Below are 17,154 nucleotides of genomic sequence, written 5' to 3' on the forward strand. Positions count from 1 at the left end.
AATGTATGACATGCTGTACCTGGAGTACAGTGCAGTGCAAGACATGTTTCAACCATGATCACGCCTGGCTTTATGCTGCAAAATTGCAGCAATGTATGCATTGCCATTTACTTTCAAACTCCAGTTATTTTATTCGGCCCAACTACAATTTATACCATTTAAAAGAAGTCCCCGGGTGTTCTTACCCGAATGCACACAAGACCAAAAGTCTGGGTGGTTTAAAATAAACAACTCAGTGGGCTACAATTATCCACCTTCGTTTTGCAAATAAAGTCATTGCCTGATTAGCATTCACAGAAATGACACTTGCTAGGTGCTTGACTGGCTGACTCAAGGGGCGCTGGAATGTGGTTCATTTAGTATGCAGATCAGGGAAGGGAAGCGGTATTTGTGAAACACCCCGAGGAAGCAGTATACCCCCCGAGGGTAAGCGACATAGAAGATGGAAGGATGGACGACACAAAATAATAAAATAAATAAATAATAAGCAAACCTAGCATGTTTTTGGAGTGTGGGACGAAACCGGAGCACCCGGAGGAAACCCACATGTGCACGGGGAGAACATGAGATGGCCGAAGGTGGAATTGAACTCAGGTCTCCAAGCTGTGAGGCCTGTACGCTAACCGCTCGCGCGCCAAGCAGCCGCATTGCCATATTCCAGCTCCACATCTACCGCAAAGCCTAGCAGAGGAAGCACGGGCGGGCAAACCAGTGGCTCGCCTTGCCTTGCCCTTACCTTACCAAAATCTCATAGGAGGGAAAAAAAGTGAGTAAAACACATTAATTACAGTTAGCACTACAAATAAACCCGATTCTTGGTTTGTCAATTCATCATTTCAGTAAAAAAAAACAACTAATATTTTATCTCAGACAGCGCCTGTCAAAGTTCTCCCTTCACATGTTGGCAATTGAGAATTTCGAAAACACTGAAAATGTGTGCCAAGTTCTATTGAGAGCCTGTAACCTCGCTTCTCACTCCACTCCAGGTTGATATTGAAATAGTTATTTGATGCTTGTTTCTTTCATGACGATAATGGAATTATCACAATGGCTCTTTTTTTGCTATGGGTGTGTTCACACTTGACATTTGTTGATCTATATAATAGTAGCTGGAGAAAGACACAGAAGACTAGGAATAATGTCACATGAAACAACAGTTTACACACTTTCTTCTCAACCTTCAGATTTTATTTACAGTCGAGGTCAGGATTTCCTTGCTGATCTTATGTGTCCACCACAGAGACCCTTCATTGGCTGTCTTTGCGCATCAAGGTTTGCGTGCCAACATGTAGAAATACTTGACCACCATGGTGAGCTCCGTGTCTGGCGAGGAGACCTGCATGGCGGCCAGCAGCCTGATAAAGGAGATGGCTTCAGGTCATTACAACGTACTGTCATGTCACACACTGAGAGTGCTGGACTGTGAATAGATTGCAGCTAATAATTAATAACAGCGCCGTAGTTTTTTAACCTTGGGTCATCGGTTTTTATCCTATTTCATCACTCCTCCATAAACTGGTCTTACTGTCCCTTCAGTAGGGCAATGTATATCCATTATCTTATCAAAGCCTTAAACAGCGGCAAGCTTTTCACGAGTAATAAAGCGGTCATTCACTGTAAACGACAGCAGACCAGCGCAGACATCTCAGATGGACAGGAGGGGAGGAGTTAGTAAATATTCAATCACAGACAAGCTCAGGTGTTAATGTCTCACTTGCTCCTGATGTCGTCAGAAAGGCGTTTGGCCTCAGCGCCGTCTTGGCGCATCAGCTTCTGATAGCTGGAGAAAGTCTCTACCATGCCAATGAAACCGTCTACCGTCACCGTCCTGTTAACTCTCAGACAGCCATTCCTGGATGAAAAAAGGGAGTTTAAATGGGGAGAACAACTTGAACACAGATCGATATGACTGATACACTCACCACTCTTTGTCCTGATAGGTGCAGGATTCAAACATGTCTAAGTAGATTTTCAAAGAGGAGGTGCCCAGATAAGGGTTTCTGAACGGTAGCAGAGCTGTATAAAACTGAACATAAATAGAAATTGGAGACCAGAAAAACAAGAAGGTGTAAGCTGGCACTCAAATACCGAGGTACGGGCCATAAATTCCATAAAAAGGTACCTGGATCGGGTTGGAAGTGAAATAATGTGGACTGGTGTGTTCCTGTAAGTGCTGTTACAGAAATGCACTAAGCATAATTATTAAATCAGTTCTTGAATTTAGTTAATTAACAATTTATTTCATTGAAGCTTAACACAGGTTAAAATATTGTACATTATTGTCATGAAATGACAATAAGTTAATTAATTTATTGTGTATGTTTTCGTTGTTCCCATGGCGGAACTAAGTATTCTTGTTTGTGCTGCTAAGTGGCAGCATTAAGTGAAGGACAAAAGAGGAAGTTATAAACGCACAGCACGTATTTTGCACGTACTGTCTTAAGTGGGAAGCTAACAGCCATCCGGATTTCCAAGACTTTCCAAGGACCTCTTTTCATGACCAGCAACCAACGAGGTATATTTAAGTTGTTAATTAGTCTTATGATATTAAGTTTCATTTGAATATGTTTGATATGACGGGATCATTTGTGACATGTACCGTTTGTATCCGGTTGAATGCAGTTCTCACGGCGTGAAGGCATGGATGTATGAGAAACAAGCTCATATAATAAACGCCCGTTTCAAAGAACCGACCTGTGTCTGTTGTCGTGGAGAGAGCTACAGTGAGAACTCGCCTGCTCATCGCGGGTAGGAGAGACCGGAGCATACAGCGGATGACGACGCAACGAACATCCACCATGTCAGATGACCAAGCCCACGGCGCATTATCGGCATAGCGACTCCAAGTAACGGTGATCATAGACTGCGTTAAGGCTGCAATTCAACGGGACGAGGCCAGAAGTGCTCTACCAAAGTTTTAAAGTTAAAGTGGTGTGAGAAGGGCTTAAACCCGGAAGTTGCAGCCAAGAACTCAGGTCTACTTACTGATTATTTACTGTGCTAAGCATATACGTTTGGGATTCATTTGTATGCAGATGTTCGTAGCTACATGTCATAAGGTCTAAACGGTAATTTAACCAAGCAAACTAATAAGTTAAGGTTTAAAGGTAAAAGGAAGGCATTTACTCTAGATTTAAAGGGTAACACCAGTGAAACTAAAAACACTACAAACATTTATTTCATCAAGATAAGGTGATTTAACACATTTCTTAGCACATTTGGTCAGCATTTAAGGTTGACGTTTGCATATTTGTGCTAAAGCAAGTTTCTCATTTGCTTAAAGGGACTGAGGTAATTTAAGTTTACATCAGTTTATACACTATAAATTGAGGTTCACACGTAAACACAGTCTTGACACAGCCTCCACATAGTTAATAACAACTCATTGAAGAAATATTGTAACTAACATTACACATAGTGATTCAATTCACTTAAAATGTCTGACACAAACACAAAAACCCACCACGAAAACACGGAAGGAACAGCTCAACCCCATGCCGCTGACATTCAAGCTGCTGAAGATAGGGAAGAGTTGCGAAGAAGTGAAAGAGCTCGAACCCTGACTAAAAAGGGAAAGGAATTTCAAGAGGAAAGGTTGAAGGATGTACAACGTCGGTACAGAATTGTTTATGAAAGATGGAAGTCTCAAGCAAGAATAGGAAAGGAAATATTGACTGATGAGGCCTCTGAAGATGAATTAATGGAGATGATTGAAAATATGCAACGTACTTGCTCGAGTGTAAAGGCTGCATATGAAGATTTACGTCGCATACAAACTCCAGAGCCAGACTTGCGACGCAGAGTTGATGCTTGCATAGCACTTTCAGAGTTCATGGTTCAAAGAGCAGAAAGGCAACTCAGAGGGCACACAGCAGGTGAAGAAGAAGAACCTTGGCCCGACGTTGGATCAATTATGGACTCAACAGGTTCATTATCAATGCCACCATCACATCGATCAAAATGTGGCTCTGCTCTCTCAAGCATCCACTCATTCAAGAAAACTGAGGCCGTGGCTGAAGCTGCGGCAGCTCAGGAGGCGTTAGCAGTGTTGGAAGAACAGGAAAAGGAGGCAACAGAACTACAACGGTTGGAAGCTGAGAACCTAGCCAGACAACAAGTAATGCAAGGTAAGCGTAGAAAGCTTGAACGTCTTGAAGAACTTAAGAAGTTGAATGCTGCAAGAGCTCGAGCAAAGGTCTATCACCAAGCTGAAGAAAATTCAGATACAATTGACCTGCTGCATGACGTTATACAAACTAAAGAACCTCACAGCCTCCATCCCTCAAGTCTACCATTCATTCCTCAGCCTCTGCCAGCCACAGCGCAAGATCTCGACCCCTCAAGTCCACCATTCATTCCTCAGCCTCTGCCAGCCACAGCGCAAGATCTCGACCCCTCAAGTCCACCATTCATTCCCCAGTCTCAATCAGTCACAAACCAAGTTCCTATTTCCCAAGGCTTTCAGTTTGTGCCTCAAGCTTCACCAGCTCTATCATCCATGTGTCAAGGGCAGAACAACTCTGATTTGGTTAACGTGCTAGCAGAAGCTATAAGTGCTAATCGCCTTCCGATACCAGAGCCTGCAACATTTGATGGAGATCCTTTGAAGTTCAAAGACTGGCGACTGTCTTTCAAGACATTAATAGACAGAAAAAACATTCCGAAGAACGAAAAACTGTATTACCTGAGAAAGTACCTAGGTGGCGCTGCAAGGAAAGCTGTAGAAGGATTTTTCCTAGTAGGCACTGAAGCAGCATACGACTCTGCTTGGCAGCTGCTAGAAAAACGCTTCGGAGACCCATTCATTATCGGGAAGTCTTTCAGAGATAAGCTGCACGGATGGCCGAAAATAAGCTCTAGGGATGGATGTGAGCTAAGAGAACTTGCAGACTTCCTCCAGAGCTGTGAAGCTGCAATGCCTCACATTAAGACACTCGAAGTTCTCAACGACTGCAATGAGAGTCAAAAAATTCTGATGAAATTACCCGAGTGGTTAGTGTCAAGGTGGAATCGTACAGTAATGAAAGTCAGACAAGCCGATGCTGTTTACCCACCATTCAAAGAGTTCGTAAACTTCCTATCAAAGGAAGCAGAGCTGGCTTGTGATCCTATATCCTCCATATATGCACTTAAGAGCGTACAGGGTGAGAAACCAAAATACACCAAAGGTCGAGCCATTCAAGCAAAGACATTGTCTACAAACACGACACAGAACGACAGTCCACTATGTGTCTTCTGCAAAAGAACAGGTCATGCCCTTGCTAAGTGCAGAAAGTTTAGTGTAAGGACTGTCCAAGATCGCGTCAAGTTTGTGCAAGCAGAAAAGCTTTGCTTTGGATGTTTAAAGACAGGTCACCACTCAAGAAAGTGTGACAACAAGGACAAATGCGAAAAGTGTCAGAAGAGACACCCAACGTGTTTGCACGATGACAACTTCAATGGAAGTCAAAGGTCGACACCTAAGGGAAACAACAACTCAAAGGATGAAACAGACCCCAAAGAAATAGATGCAACAGCGACTACTAATAGAGTCATACAAAGGGCCAGAAGCACGCAAACATCCTCCATAGTTCCAGTCTGGGTTTCATCAACAAAGGAACCAGATCATGAAGTCCTGGTCTATGCGCTCTTGGACACTCAGAGTGACACGACTTTCATCCTAGATGAAGTGGCCCAGGATCTAAACACAAACAAGGAAAATGTTAGTTTGCGGCTATCTACAATGTCAACAAGGTCAACAGTTATCCCCTGTCAGAAATTGACAAACCTACAAGTAAGAGGGTACAACTTACAGAAAAGGATTTCGTTGCCACCACTCTTTACTCGAGAATTCATTCCTGCTGATAGAACGCACATACCCACCTCAGAGACAGCTCAAAAATGGCCTCACCTGCATAAACTGGCAGACAAGATACCACCACCACTGGACTGTGAAGTAGGCCTCTTGATCGGCTATAACTGCCAGCAAGCCCTTCTTCCAAGAGAGGTCCTATCCAGCAAAGAAAACTATCCATATGCTCAGCGAACAGATCTCGGCTGGAGCATTGTGGGTTGCTCAAATTCAGCGAGTGATTATAGTGATGCAATAGGAACCAGTCACAGAATCATAATACGACAAGTTACTCCCATTGTACAGCCATCAGATGAGCTTAAAACAAAAGTGCACTTTGTGTGTAGAAACCGAGTTAAAGAGATCAACCCAATGGATGTAATCAAAGTTCTAGAGTCCGACTTTGTGGATCACACGGCAGATGACAATCCAGTCTCACAGGAAGACCTTCTTTTCTTGTCAAAGGTGAAGGAGGGAATAAGACAAAAGGAAGATGGCCACTACGAGCTCCCGCTTCCTTTCAAGACAGAAAAACTCAGTCTCCCAAACAATAAACCGTGTGCGGTCCACAGGCTCGCCTCATTAGAGCGACGACTCCGGAGAAATGAGGAATATTACAAGGACTATGTCCATTTCATGAATGACATAATAGAGAGAGGAGATGCAGAGAAAGTTCCAAAGTCCGAACTCGATAACCAACCAACATGGTATATTCCGCACCATGGAGTCTACCACCCCCACAAACCCGGGAAGATCCGTGTGGTTTTCGACTGTTCAGCACGCTTCCAAGAAACATCTCTGAATGATCATCTTTTGACAGGACCAGACTTGACGAACACATTAGTGGGTGTGCTGTGTCGATTCAGAAAGGGTCCTGTAGCCATAATGTGTGATGTTGAAAGAATGTTTCATCAATTTCACGTTATAAAGGAGCATCAAGATTATTTAAGGTTCCTATGGTGGGACAAAGGTGATCTGGACACCAAACCTTCAGTGTACCGTATGCGTGTACATCTCTTTGGTGCAGCTTCTTCACCAGGCTGCTCTAACTTTGCATTGAAACATCTGGCAGCACAGGGCCATGGAAAGTTCAGCGAAGAATCAATTAAGTTCATCCAGAGAAGCTTTTACGTCGATGATGGCTTAACAAGCTTAAAGTCATCTGCTGAAGCCATACATCTGGTGACAGAGTCAAGAGCCTTGTGCAGTACAGGAAAATTGCGACTACACAAGTTTGTGTCCAATGATAAGGACGTCATTGCCACAATACCACCAGAAGAACGTGCCCAAACCAAGGATCTAGACATAGCACTGGGGGAGCATATCGAGCGAGCCCTTGGAGTACAGTGGTGTGTCGAAGCAGATGAATTCCGATTCAGGGTCATCGTCAAGGATAACCCACTGACAAGAAGAGGAGTTCTCTCCACTGTTGCTTCTGTCTACGATCCATTAGGGTTTGTAGCCCCCTTCATCCTAGTCGGCAAGCAGATCCTTCAGGAACTATGTAGAGATAAGGTAGGCTGGGATAAAGATCTACCTGAGGACATCCTTTCAAGATGGGAGTCATGGCTAAGAGATCTGCCTCAATTGGCAACCCTAAAGATCCCAAGAAGCTATCTCCCTGCAAGTTTTGATGAGATCACACGACATGAACTTCACAACTTTTCCGATGCCAGTTGCACTGGATACGGTGCTTGTTCATACCTTCGAGTGATAAGTAAAGCAGGACAGATCAGCTGCTCACTTGTCATGGGGAAAGCAAGAGTAGCCCCTACCAAAATAATGACTATCCCAAGACTTGAGCTTTCATCAGCCGTGACTTCTGTCCGCAACGCGGATGTTATTCGCAGAGAGCTTGAGATTGAGAACATTCAAGACTATTACTGGACTGACTCAAAGGTAATTCTTGGCTACGTGAACAACGATGCGAAGAGGTTCCATACATTTGTAGCCAACCGGGTCCAACGTATCAGATCCAGTACAAGCCCCGAACAATGGCAATATGTCAGCTCTGCCAACAACCCAGCGGACTCCGCTTCAAGAGGAGTAAGTGCAGCTCAGCTAAAGGATTCCAACTGGCTGAAAGGCCCGGACTTTCTTTGGCAGAAAATTCTTCCATATAAAGAGCAGATGGTGGGAGAAGTAGAGATCACAGATCCTGAGCTTCGCAAGACTCATGTCCACACAGTTAAGACAAAGGAACTGAATTTGATTTTAAGCCGTCTCACTAAGTTCTCTGACTGGTCCAGAGCAGTAAGAGCTGTGGCCAGGCTCAAGAGGTTTGTAAGAGAGTTCAAAGGACTTCAGCCAAAACCCAACGAAGCAACAAACCTTGAAGAAAGAAGAAGAGCAGAGCTCTTCATTATAAAGCTAGTGCAAGCAGAAGCCTTTGCTGAAGACATCTGCATAATAAAGTTCCAAAGGGAAGGCACCTCAAACAAGTACACCAAGCTACATCGCTTAAACCCCTTCTTGGACACCGACAATGTTCTCAGGGTGGGAGGAAGGCTATCCCAGTCAGCCCTGCACTATGATGTAAAACACCCTGCTATACTTCCCAAGAAATCTCATGTGTCAACCCTGCTCATCAAACATCATCATGAGCGTGTACATCACCAAGGAAGAGGAATGACCATGAACGAGTTAAGAGCGCACGGAATATGGATCATAGGATGTGGAAATGTGGTATCCTCGCACATTTACAGGTGTGTTAAATGTAGGAAATACAGACGAACAACCGAGGTTCAGCAAATGGCAGACCTCCCAGAGGAGCGAACAGAAGCATCCCCTCCCTTTACATACTGCGGCATTGACTGTTTTGGTCCCTTTCTCGTAAAGGAAGGAAGAAAGGAATTGAAACGATATGGATTGCTGTTTACATGCTTATGCTGTAGAGCAGTGCACATCGAAACACTGGATGACTTGACTACAGATGCGTTCATGAATGCGCTTCGAACATTCATAGCCATCAGAGGACCTGTCCGCCAAGTGAGATGCGATCGGGGAACAAATTTCATGGGAGCAAGGAGAGAGTTTGTTGAGTTGCTCAAAGGAATGGATCAGGAACGGCAACGAGCAATGGGTTGTGAATTTGTGATGAACGTCCCCTCTGCAAGCCATATGGGTGGAGTATGGGAACGTCAGATTCGAACAATTCGCAGCATCCTGACTGTCATGCTGGACAAGTCTGCAGGCAGGCTTGATACCACAACCCTAAGAACGTTTCTCTATGAAACAATGGCTATAATCAACAGCAGGCCTTTGAGTGTTGAACATCTCCATGATCCTACTGGCCCAGAGCCTCTGACCCCTAACCATATCTTGACCATGAAATCGTCGATCGTACTGCCCCCACCTGGACAGTTTTGCAAGGAAGACCTCTATCTGAACAAAAGGTGGAGAAGAGTGCAGTTCCTAGCCAACGAATTCTGGCAAAGATGGAAACGGGAATATCTACTAAACCTCCAACAACGGCAAAAATGGCAAAGACCCTTAAGGAACTCACAAGTGGATGACATTGTGATCGTACAAGATGACAACTCACCAAGAAGTGAGTGGAAGCTCGCCAGAGTTGTGGAAACGTACCCCAGTCCAGACGGCATGGTGCGAAAACTGAAACTACTGATCACTGATACTACGTTTGATAAAGGCAGATCACATACCAGATCAGTACATATTGAGAGACCTATTCACAAAGTGGTCACACTACTTGAAGCTAGTTAGATCACATTCACACGCATCCTAAGCATTTCAGTCATTCCTAGTTTTGTTTACAAGAAAATCACAAATTACAGTTCAAGTGATTTGGTGGGAGTGTAAGTGCTGTTACAGAAATGCACTAAGCATAATTATTAAATCAGTTCTTGAATTTAGTTAATTAACAATTTATTTCATTGAAGCTTAACACAGGTTAAAATATTGTACATTATTGTCATGAAATGACAATAAGTTAATTAATTTATTGTGTATGTTTTCGTTGTTCCCATGGCGGAACTAAGTATTCTTGTTTGTGCTGCTAAGTGGCAGCATTAAGTGAAGGACAAAAGAGGAAGTTATAAACGCACAGCACGTATTTTGCACGTACTGTCTTAAGTGGGAAGCTAACAGCCATCCGGATTTCCAAGACTTTCCAAGGACCTCTTTTCATGACCAGCAACCAACGAGGTATATTTAAGTTGTTAATTAGTCTTATGATATTAAGTTTCATTTGAATATGTTTGATATGACGGGATCATTTGTGACATGTACCGTTTGTATCCGGTTGAATGCAGTTCTCACGGCGTGAAGGCATGGATGTATGAGAAACAAGCTCATATAATAAACGCCCGTTTCAAAGAACCGACCTGTGTCTGTTGTCGTGGAGAGAGCTACAGTTCCTACATATATCTCATCAAGAGTGAATTTGTGCCAATTCAACGTTTACAATATGCCAAAAAAGGTGTTAGGAATGGAATATGTTCCACTGTGTTAGATACTTATTCAAAACAGAGTGAAATGAAACATTATACAGTTCCATCACAATTGTTAGGAATTGAATATTTTCCACTGTTTTTAATAAGTACTGGCAAAATATTCCATTCCCAACAATGGACACCCCAGTCTTAGAGGTTCCAATTTGCTGCACTCCTTATCTATGCACTACTTGCCGTACCCCCAGAGCTTTCTCTTCTTGATGCCCGTCGAGATGATTTGAAAAATCACCTCATCACAGATGTTGTTCAGTGCACTTGTGGCACTGCCATACTCCAGCTCCATGTCCATAGTGTAGCTGAACAGGGCCAGGCAACCATTGGACTTCAGTACGCGGTCGGCCTCCGCCAGGAAGCGTGAGCGATCAAACCAGTGGGCCGCTGTCATGGCCGTCACAAGGTCAACCGTGCTCGACTCAAACGGGAGTTCTTCTGCAGGACACTGACTAGAGACGGGGAAGGAGGACAGTGTAGGGAGAGGTTAGAAAGTCTGGCGGAGAGCAACGTGAGGTTTCACCACCATGACATAGATATCCAGAATATCCAGTACCAGTTTCAAGGGGCATCATTTGCCATAAAATCTTAAGGAACTGCAGTCCACCTGGTCAAGCCCTAATTTCGTCTCACCTGTAATTCACATTTGAGCAAAGACTGTTAGCCCGAGCCAACTCCAGCTGGGCATGACTAACGTCTGTCCCAACAACCTGGTCGAAGAAGGGGGCCAAGAGTATGGTCCCCTTACCATTACCACACCCAACATCCACTGCAAGGTTGAATTTCTGTTGCGCCTAAATAGGATGACATTTAATGCAACTTGCTCAGAAGCTCCAAGGCAGCTGAACTGAATTTGAATGTGTTGCATAACATTAGCCCATTGGCATGCGTTGACAAACATACCTTTGGTTTCATAAAGTCCATAATCCTGTTGATCATTTCTTGGGGAGTCACTCTGTAGTGAAGATAGGCTTTCACATGATCTTTTCCTTCATACATTCTAAACGCCATGATTCCCGCGGGAGCACCGGACTGATCCCTTTGCTCCTCCAACTTGACTCGTTTGCCAATGAAATGAGCCTTAAGAGTGGGTTGGCGATTTCTTTTCTTTTTTGTTCTTCCTCCTGCATCTGTATTTGCATGAAAGCAACAGTAGATGGCAGTAGAAGAGCGTGTATGTCGGTTTGCTCAAACATAAGAGGTCTCAGATAAACAAAGTTAATGGGTTAAGTTAACACAAGCGGTCATCTGTGGAGCCATGGGGAAACGATGGATAGCCAACTTGTCCAATATTTAAAGTGTTGTTCAAACGCTTCAAACGTGTCCTTTATGCACCTTGTGTGAACAATACGATTTGGGTTAAAACTGCACCAAATATGCTCTCTTCTATTGTACAGTCACATCATCACCTCTCTGTGTTAAAGAGACGAGTGGAGGCAAATTGATTTTCAGACGTGTGATTTATTTTTTCAGTTCATTTGGAGCTACATACAAATATCATGCATTTTTTGCTGTTCATAAAATACCCCAAAAAGGGCATAAAGGGCTAAAAATAATTCTTTTGTTTTATCATTAACATTTTTAATCATTTCACAGCTCTTGTCAAGAGGGCCTGAATTTTGATATGCATTTTTTATTTGCATTTTTCCGGATATTCCTCGGATCATCAGCACCTCCCGTAGCCTGACAAACATGCATTTGTGTTTTTGGTGGTTTGGGCAATTTCAGCATTTTTCTTCTGTATTTGCTTTTGGATGTTTTAACATGGCCCCGGCTTGACACCACAGTGCCGTGTTAGCGTGGTCTGCACACACTGGATGTTTTATATGAATATTATATATATTGTGGCAGTCATGGGCCCCACAAGAGACAGCCAGAGGCGCTTCAGCTTGCTTAAAAAGAAGAGGCTCTTTAATTAGGCTTGGAATAACCAGAGTTGAACTACTATGCATGGAATTAACAGGTGCACCACGAGACAGAACACTAACTACAATAATGGCATGGGCACACAAATGACAGCACAACATGTAACAGGTAAGTACTACTACTATTATCGGGAAACATTAAAAAGGACAATACTACATTATATTTTTACATTTTTTTAAAGTAACATTTGGAATAGTTGAAATCTTTTTTTGTGGAAAACGCAGACTCGACCTCCAGCAGTCCATAGTTCAATTTGAGACCCCCGTCCTACAACATTTATGTGACTGCAGCATGTTCCTGTTTGTGTGTTCTTGGTTTTGGATCATTTCTGCGCCTGTGCAATACACCTTTAAAAGGCATCCTCTACATTTGACAATGCCTGCATGCTGATTTTCCTCCATTTCTCAACAATGTGAGCGTGGAGACGTGCCGGGTGCTGGGGGGTGGTGGTAGGAGTTAGATGGATGGTATTGAGTATCAAATCCCACTTCCCTCTGGAAATTTCAGGAGGTATAAGAGCAGTGCTGCAGCTGCCCGCTCAAATGTGAGAATTTCAGGAAATTGTGAACAAGGCCAGCAATTTATTTTCCTTGTGATGTGAGTTCATTGTTTGCTTTCTCAAATCTTGATCCATTAAAGCTTCACTTGAGGTGCAAATATGAAAGGAAGGCCAGTAATCCTGCTCTGCAGCTGAGAGAGGTAAGTATTGGCTTTGATGGCAGAAATGGATTAAACAGATTATATTAAAGGCCAGTTTAATTGAACCAATCAATCCTGATTCTGTGCCCATAAGATAACTGATGAACGGGCGATAGCGTATATAGGTCACGGAGGGGTTTGGTTGATGGGGGTGTTGGGCGGTCATTTACACCGCCGAAAGCACTTCTGAGTCCAAATCAAACAAATGGCCTCCACCAGCTATTATCTTCATCCTTCCTGACTTCCTCTTCGTCCTCCTTTCGCCATCAAGTCTCCCAAGTTGAAGTCTGGAATAAACTTAAGAAGCTGGAATTCTTATCGCTGTTGGAAATGTATAGTTAACGACCTGTAAAATGCAACACCGCCAGGGCTTTTGTAAAGTGCTATGAGTACACTGCTTTTTACGACAAGCTCAGCGAGGCTCTGAATCTGAATGTCTGAAAAGCTGTCGGCGTTTTAACTTGCCCCCACCCTCTTTACCCTTTGCACCATTAGCTCCCCGTACACCTGTCTTCTCTCGCCACGCTCGTTATTGACGATGTCCAGCTGAAAGCGAGCATGATAGCCCTGACCTTTCCATCCAACCTCGTTAGCGACGTGAATTCGTTAAGCTCTGATGTTTAATTAGCAGCGGGTTGGCAGTGAAGGAGGAGTCTGGGACCTCGTGGGCTTAGACACGGATCGATGGTCATCAGGGAGCTTTCAGGACTTTTTGCAGGCTCAGAATGCAACATGTGCACAAAACGACTGAAACTTTGGTCTTTATTGAATGCACATTCATTGTGAACATGGAACATCTGCACAGTGTGTGTATGTCCAGTCTCAACATAAGCTAAGATGCTTATTCTCTTTAGCCTTTTTTCCTGGGTGTGATGTAAATAATGAATAGATGCCTCTAGGGATGTTATTTCATATCTACAGGGCTCTGATAATACAAAAACTGTATTTAGAACGAAATAAACTGTTTTTCTATGCTGTAACTACAAAAATATTCCATTTATTCATACTGAATCTAATACTGCGGAAATTCATTTAATGGGGTTGGGTCTGGATAACCAATGAACTGCGATAAAGGAGGGATCACTGTATAGAGCAGCTGCCACACCCCTCAAACGCCTGCAGCTCTACGGATTTAATCATATCCAGTTTTTGTCTGGTCTTGTTTGCCCAACAACTGTCTGGAGGCGATTCCAAGAAAGACGAGTGGCTCGACTTGTTCTGTATTTATCACTTTGCCCTCTGTCAGGCTTATTTTACGCAGAAGTCTCAATTATACTCATTTTACATTTTCCAACTGAAGGTCTTCGTGTCAACAAAATGGAGTATACAAAATGGACGTGTTTGCAAAGAAGAGGAGCCACTAAATGCTCTGAAAACACACACTGCAAACTGAGTGGTAGAAATCCCTGACAAGGCTGCTGAGAGACTGCACGACGAGGCTGATAGATGAAAGCTTGATGGGGATGCTTCTCTGCAACCGCGAGTGTGATTAGGCTTTAATTACAGAGGGCCATGGCGACATATTCCCTATAATTGGAACTATCGGTGCACTCAGATGCTGCTAAAAACCCACATGATCGCTTGTGCATTTCTCAGAAAAATAAATGAGAATGAGAATAATAAAGGAAGTGAACATGAAGGTGAACAATTTGCTTTTGATCCAAAATAATTGCTCAGGCCTGCTGCTGGAATGGCCTTTTGTTCTATGGATCTTGCCATAGAACATTTTGAATTTGTATCCAGTGCATCCACCTAAACTGTAGCCTACTATCAACTTAGTGGTGTAGTGTTTCACATAGCTAAACCTTTTGCTACGTCGTGGCGGCCATTCTAAGGCGTCTTCAGCTGGGATGTGCATGAGCAGCTGGATAAGTGGTATCATAAATGGATGGATCAAAGAGTGTTTGTCTCTAACAGCGTGTTTATCAAGATGCTCTTTCAATTATTTGCACAATATTCCGCTTGGGATCTGTGGTGCAATAGCGGGATAACAAAGCGTGCTGTTGTGCTGCTGTGGAAGCCCCCCCCCTACACGCTGGTAATGTGGACGTGGCTTTACAGTGAACCCACGGCCGGCCTCATTCTTATCACGTTTAATGAAAACGACACGACCTTTATTGAAGAACAACTCCATCGTTTCTCATTCCACAAACGTGCTCCTGAGTCGGAGGCGGTAAGTTCAGTTAGGTAGATAACGCGTCTGTAATTACTGATAATAGCACATTAAGTTAGACAGATACATGTAAGCTTCCTGATGAGGGTGCCTGTTTCAATTAGTGAGTATTAAATGAGCCCCCGAAAAAAGGAAAAGAAACCCTGATGGGACTTCCTCTGTGCCAGACCCGAGGAGAATTAATACACTGCATAGGACCATTTAGCAGCGAGTAATTACTCCTTAATTAGCCATTAGTTATTCGATTACCCTTTTATCAGCTGGTCATGGTCAAAAGGCAAGAATAGCGGAGAAGTCGTCACCTTGTTTGCTTACTGATGTGATTAGACACGAAGACCAGATGCTTTCAGCATTTCTTGGATGCAATCGGAATACATGATGCAAGGAGCAAAAAAAAGGACAGATTGATTAAATTTCTGGGCACAACCTTAAGTTCTTTGGTAAACGCGCTCTATTGTTGGCCATGTGGCTGAGTCTGCGATTAAGACCTGATAAGAAGGTATTAGAGGTGAAGTGAGAAGACGGACAATTAGGGTCCGGCATCGTTTCGATAGTATCAGATACCGGAGCCCAATTGGTACTTACAGAAGAAAACCTTACACATTTTGTCCAAAAATAATGCAAGGATTTTTTGTGCACGTTAGCTACTTCGCCACATACATCAAGTAATGCGATGGCATTCCATCAGTCAAAATTTGCTTCAACATTTGGATTGAAATAACCTCTTTGAGAAAACTTCACTGACTTCTCCTCTACTGTATCCTGGCTGTTTCTCTTATGGCAGTCATGTTTCTTTCCTCGCAGGGACATGATTTTGTGTCGCTCAAAGCAAAGCACACGGATGAGTCGCTTAGCAACATCAACCCTGAAAGCAGCTCTTTCCGTTGGCAAGTCTTACAAGGTGGAATGAACCATTTTGCATCCTCTCACGGTGGGTGTAGGTAGTCTCAGACAACAGCCTTATTATTGAAGGATCACATCCATGCCTCCATCTGAGAGGAGAAGCCCAGGCTTCCACCTCCCGAGTTGCTTTATCCAGCTCTTCCCGGCGAATCCCGGAAAGACATAGACCGAGGTCTCCTCCATATCGGACATTCACTGAACAACAGGAGGCACCCAGACCACTTGTCACCTCAACCGGTCTCTACCCTTTGTTTCTCTTGATTCTCACCTTACCTTTAGGGGGGAGCCCAGCCACCCTATGAAGGAAACTCATTTCAGTCATTTATACCTGTGATCTTGTCTTTTGGTCACAACCCAAAGTTTGTGACCATATTTCAGTGTAGGAGCCTGTATCAACCTGTAGATACAACCTATAAATTGAGAGCTTGGCCTTTCAGTCTAGCTCTTGACCACAACGGACCGATGCAGTGTTTCCATCACTGAAGATGCTGCACCAGTCTGCCTGGAGGTTTTCGCGTTCCGTGTGAACAAGCCAATACATTTATTTAATCTTACCATGTGGAGTACTGTTATTTTAATTGACAAGTTTCAATAAAAGAAAACAATCTCTAAATCTCGAGGCACTGGCACACCATCCATTTTACCCCCACCTGCTTACAGGACCTCATTTGCACAATATTACCTTCCAGCACTTCTTGCACGTAGCTGCGTTTGCATATTTTGAGCTGAAGTTCAACCAAACTTTTTAGCAGGTCAAAGCAACATGACAGTCATGACAGTTGACAATATCTCATTTTTAAAAAATGTTGCCCATCATCCACAATCCTCATGCGAGACACGTGTCTTTCTCTTTTCTGCGTGTAGTAAAAACATAACAACAGCTAAAAAGAAGCAGCTATGAATACATGTTGGGGGACGCATAATACATAATACGCCTATATAATGGGATCTATTGGCCTATAAAGTATTCTGAAAAAACTTCCAAAAAGTACCAACTGTGTTCCAATGACATAATGTGACCTGCATCTTAACCAAGCTACAGCAACATTGTTATTATTATTAACATTGTGATGCCAAAGAACTGGGTTAATGGCACCTCACCACGCACTCGCTCACAGTGCCTCAGGCCACCACCAAAAGGTAACAAGGGGGGTACAGTG

The 17,154-nt window shown here is 43.5% G+C and overlaps 1 protein-coding gene and 1 long non-coding RNA gene across 2 annotated transcripts; one reads left to right on the top strand and one right to left on the bottom strand.

Moving 5' to 3' along the window:
- Positions 1-1,267: 1,267 nt before the first annotated feature.
- On the bottom strand, positions 1,268-11,376 carry LOC131104558 (putative methyltransferase DDB_G0268948). The gene is made up of 6 exons (XM_058051870.2): positions 11,197-11,376; positions 10,927-11,087; positions 10,532-10,745; positions 1,923-2,026; positions 1,715-1,852; positions 1,268-1,355 (listed from the first exon to the last, which is right to left on the bottom strand). The coding sequence occupies exons 1-6, from the start codon at positions 11,302-11,304 to the stop codon at positions 1,268-1,270; spliced, it is 813 nt and encodes a 270-aa protein (XP_057907853.2). The 5' UTR covers positions 11,305-11,376.
- Positions 2,172-6,726, top strand: LOC144901744 (uncharacterized). Its single transcript, XR_013629835.1, has 2 exons — positions 2,172-2,515; positions 2,623-6,726. It is a non-coding gene; the product is annotated as an uncharacterized LOC144901744 (long non-coding RNA).
- Positions 11,377-17,154: the final 5,778 nt, after the last annotated feature.

This window comes from Doryrhamphus excisus, linkage group LG15 (assembly GCF_037039965.1).
Source record: "Doryrhamphus excisus strain RoL-2023G ecotype Guam linkage group LG15, RoL_Dexc_Guam_v1.1, whole genome shotgun sequence".
Classification (NCBI taxonomy): domain Eukaryota; kingdom Metazoa; phylum Chordata; class Actinopteri; order Syngnathiformes; family Syngnathidae; genus Doryrhamphus; species Doryrhamphus excisus.

Coding starts and splice junctions, on each gene's coding strand:
- LOC131104558 (XM_058051870.2), bottom strand. CDS start 11,304: ATGGCGTTTAGAATGTATGAAGGAAAAGATCATGTGAAAGCCTATCTT. Junction 2,027..10,531: donor TGAACAACATCTGTGATGAG/GTGATTTTTCAA, acceptor ATTTATGTTCAG/TTTTATACAGCTCTGCTACC. Junction 1,356..1,714: donor TCTGACGACATCAGGAGCAA/GTGAGACATTAA, acceptor CTCCTTTATCAG/GCTGCTGGCCGCCATGCAGG.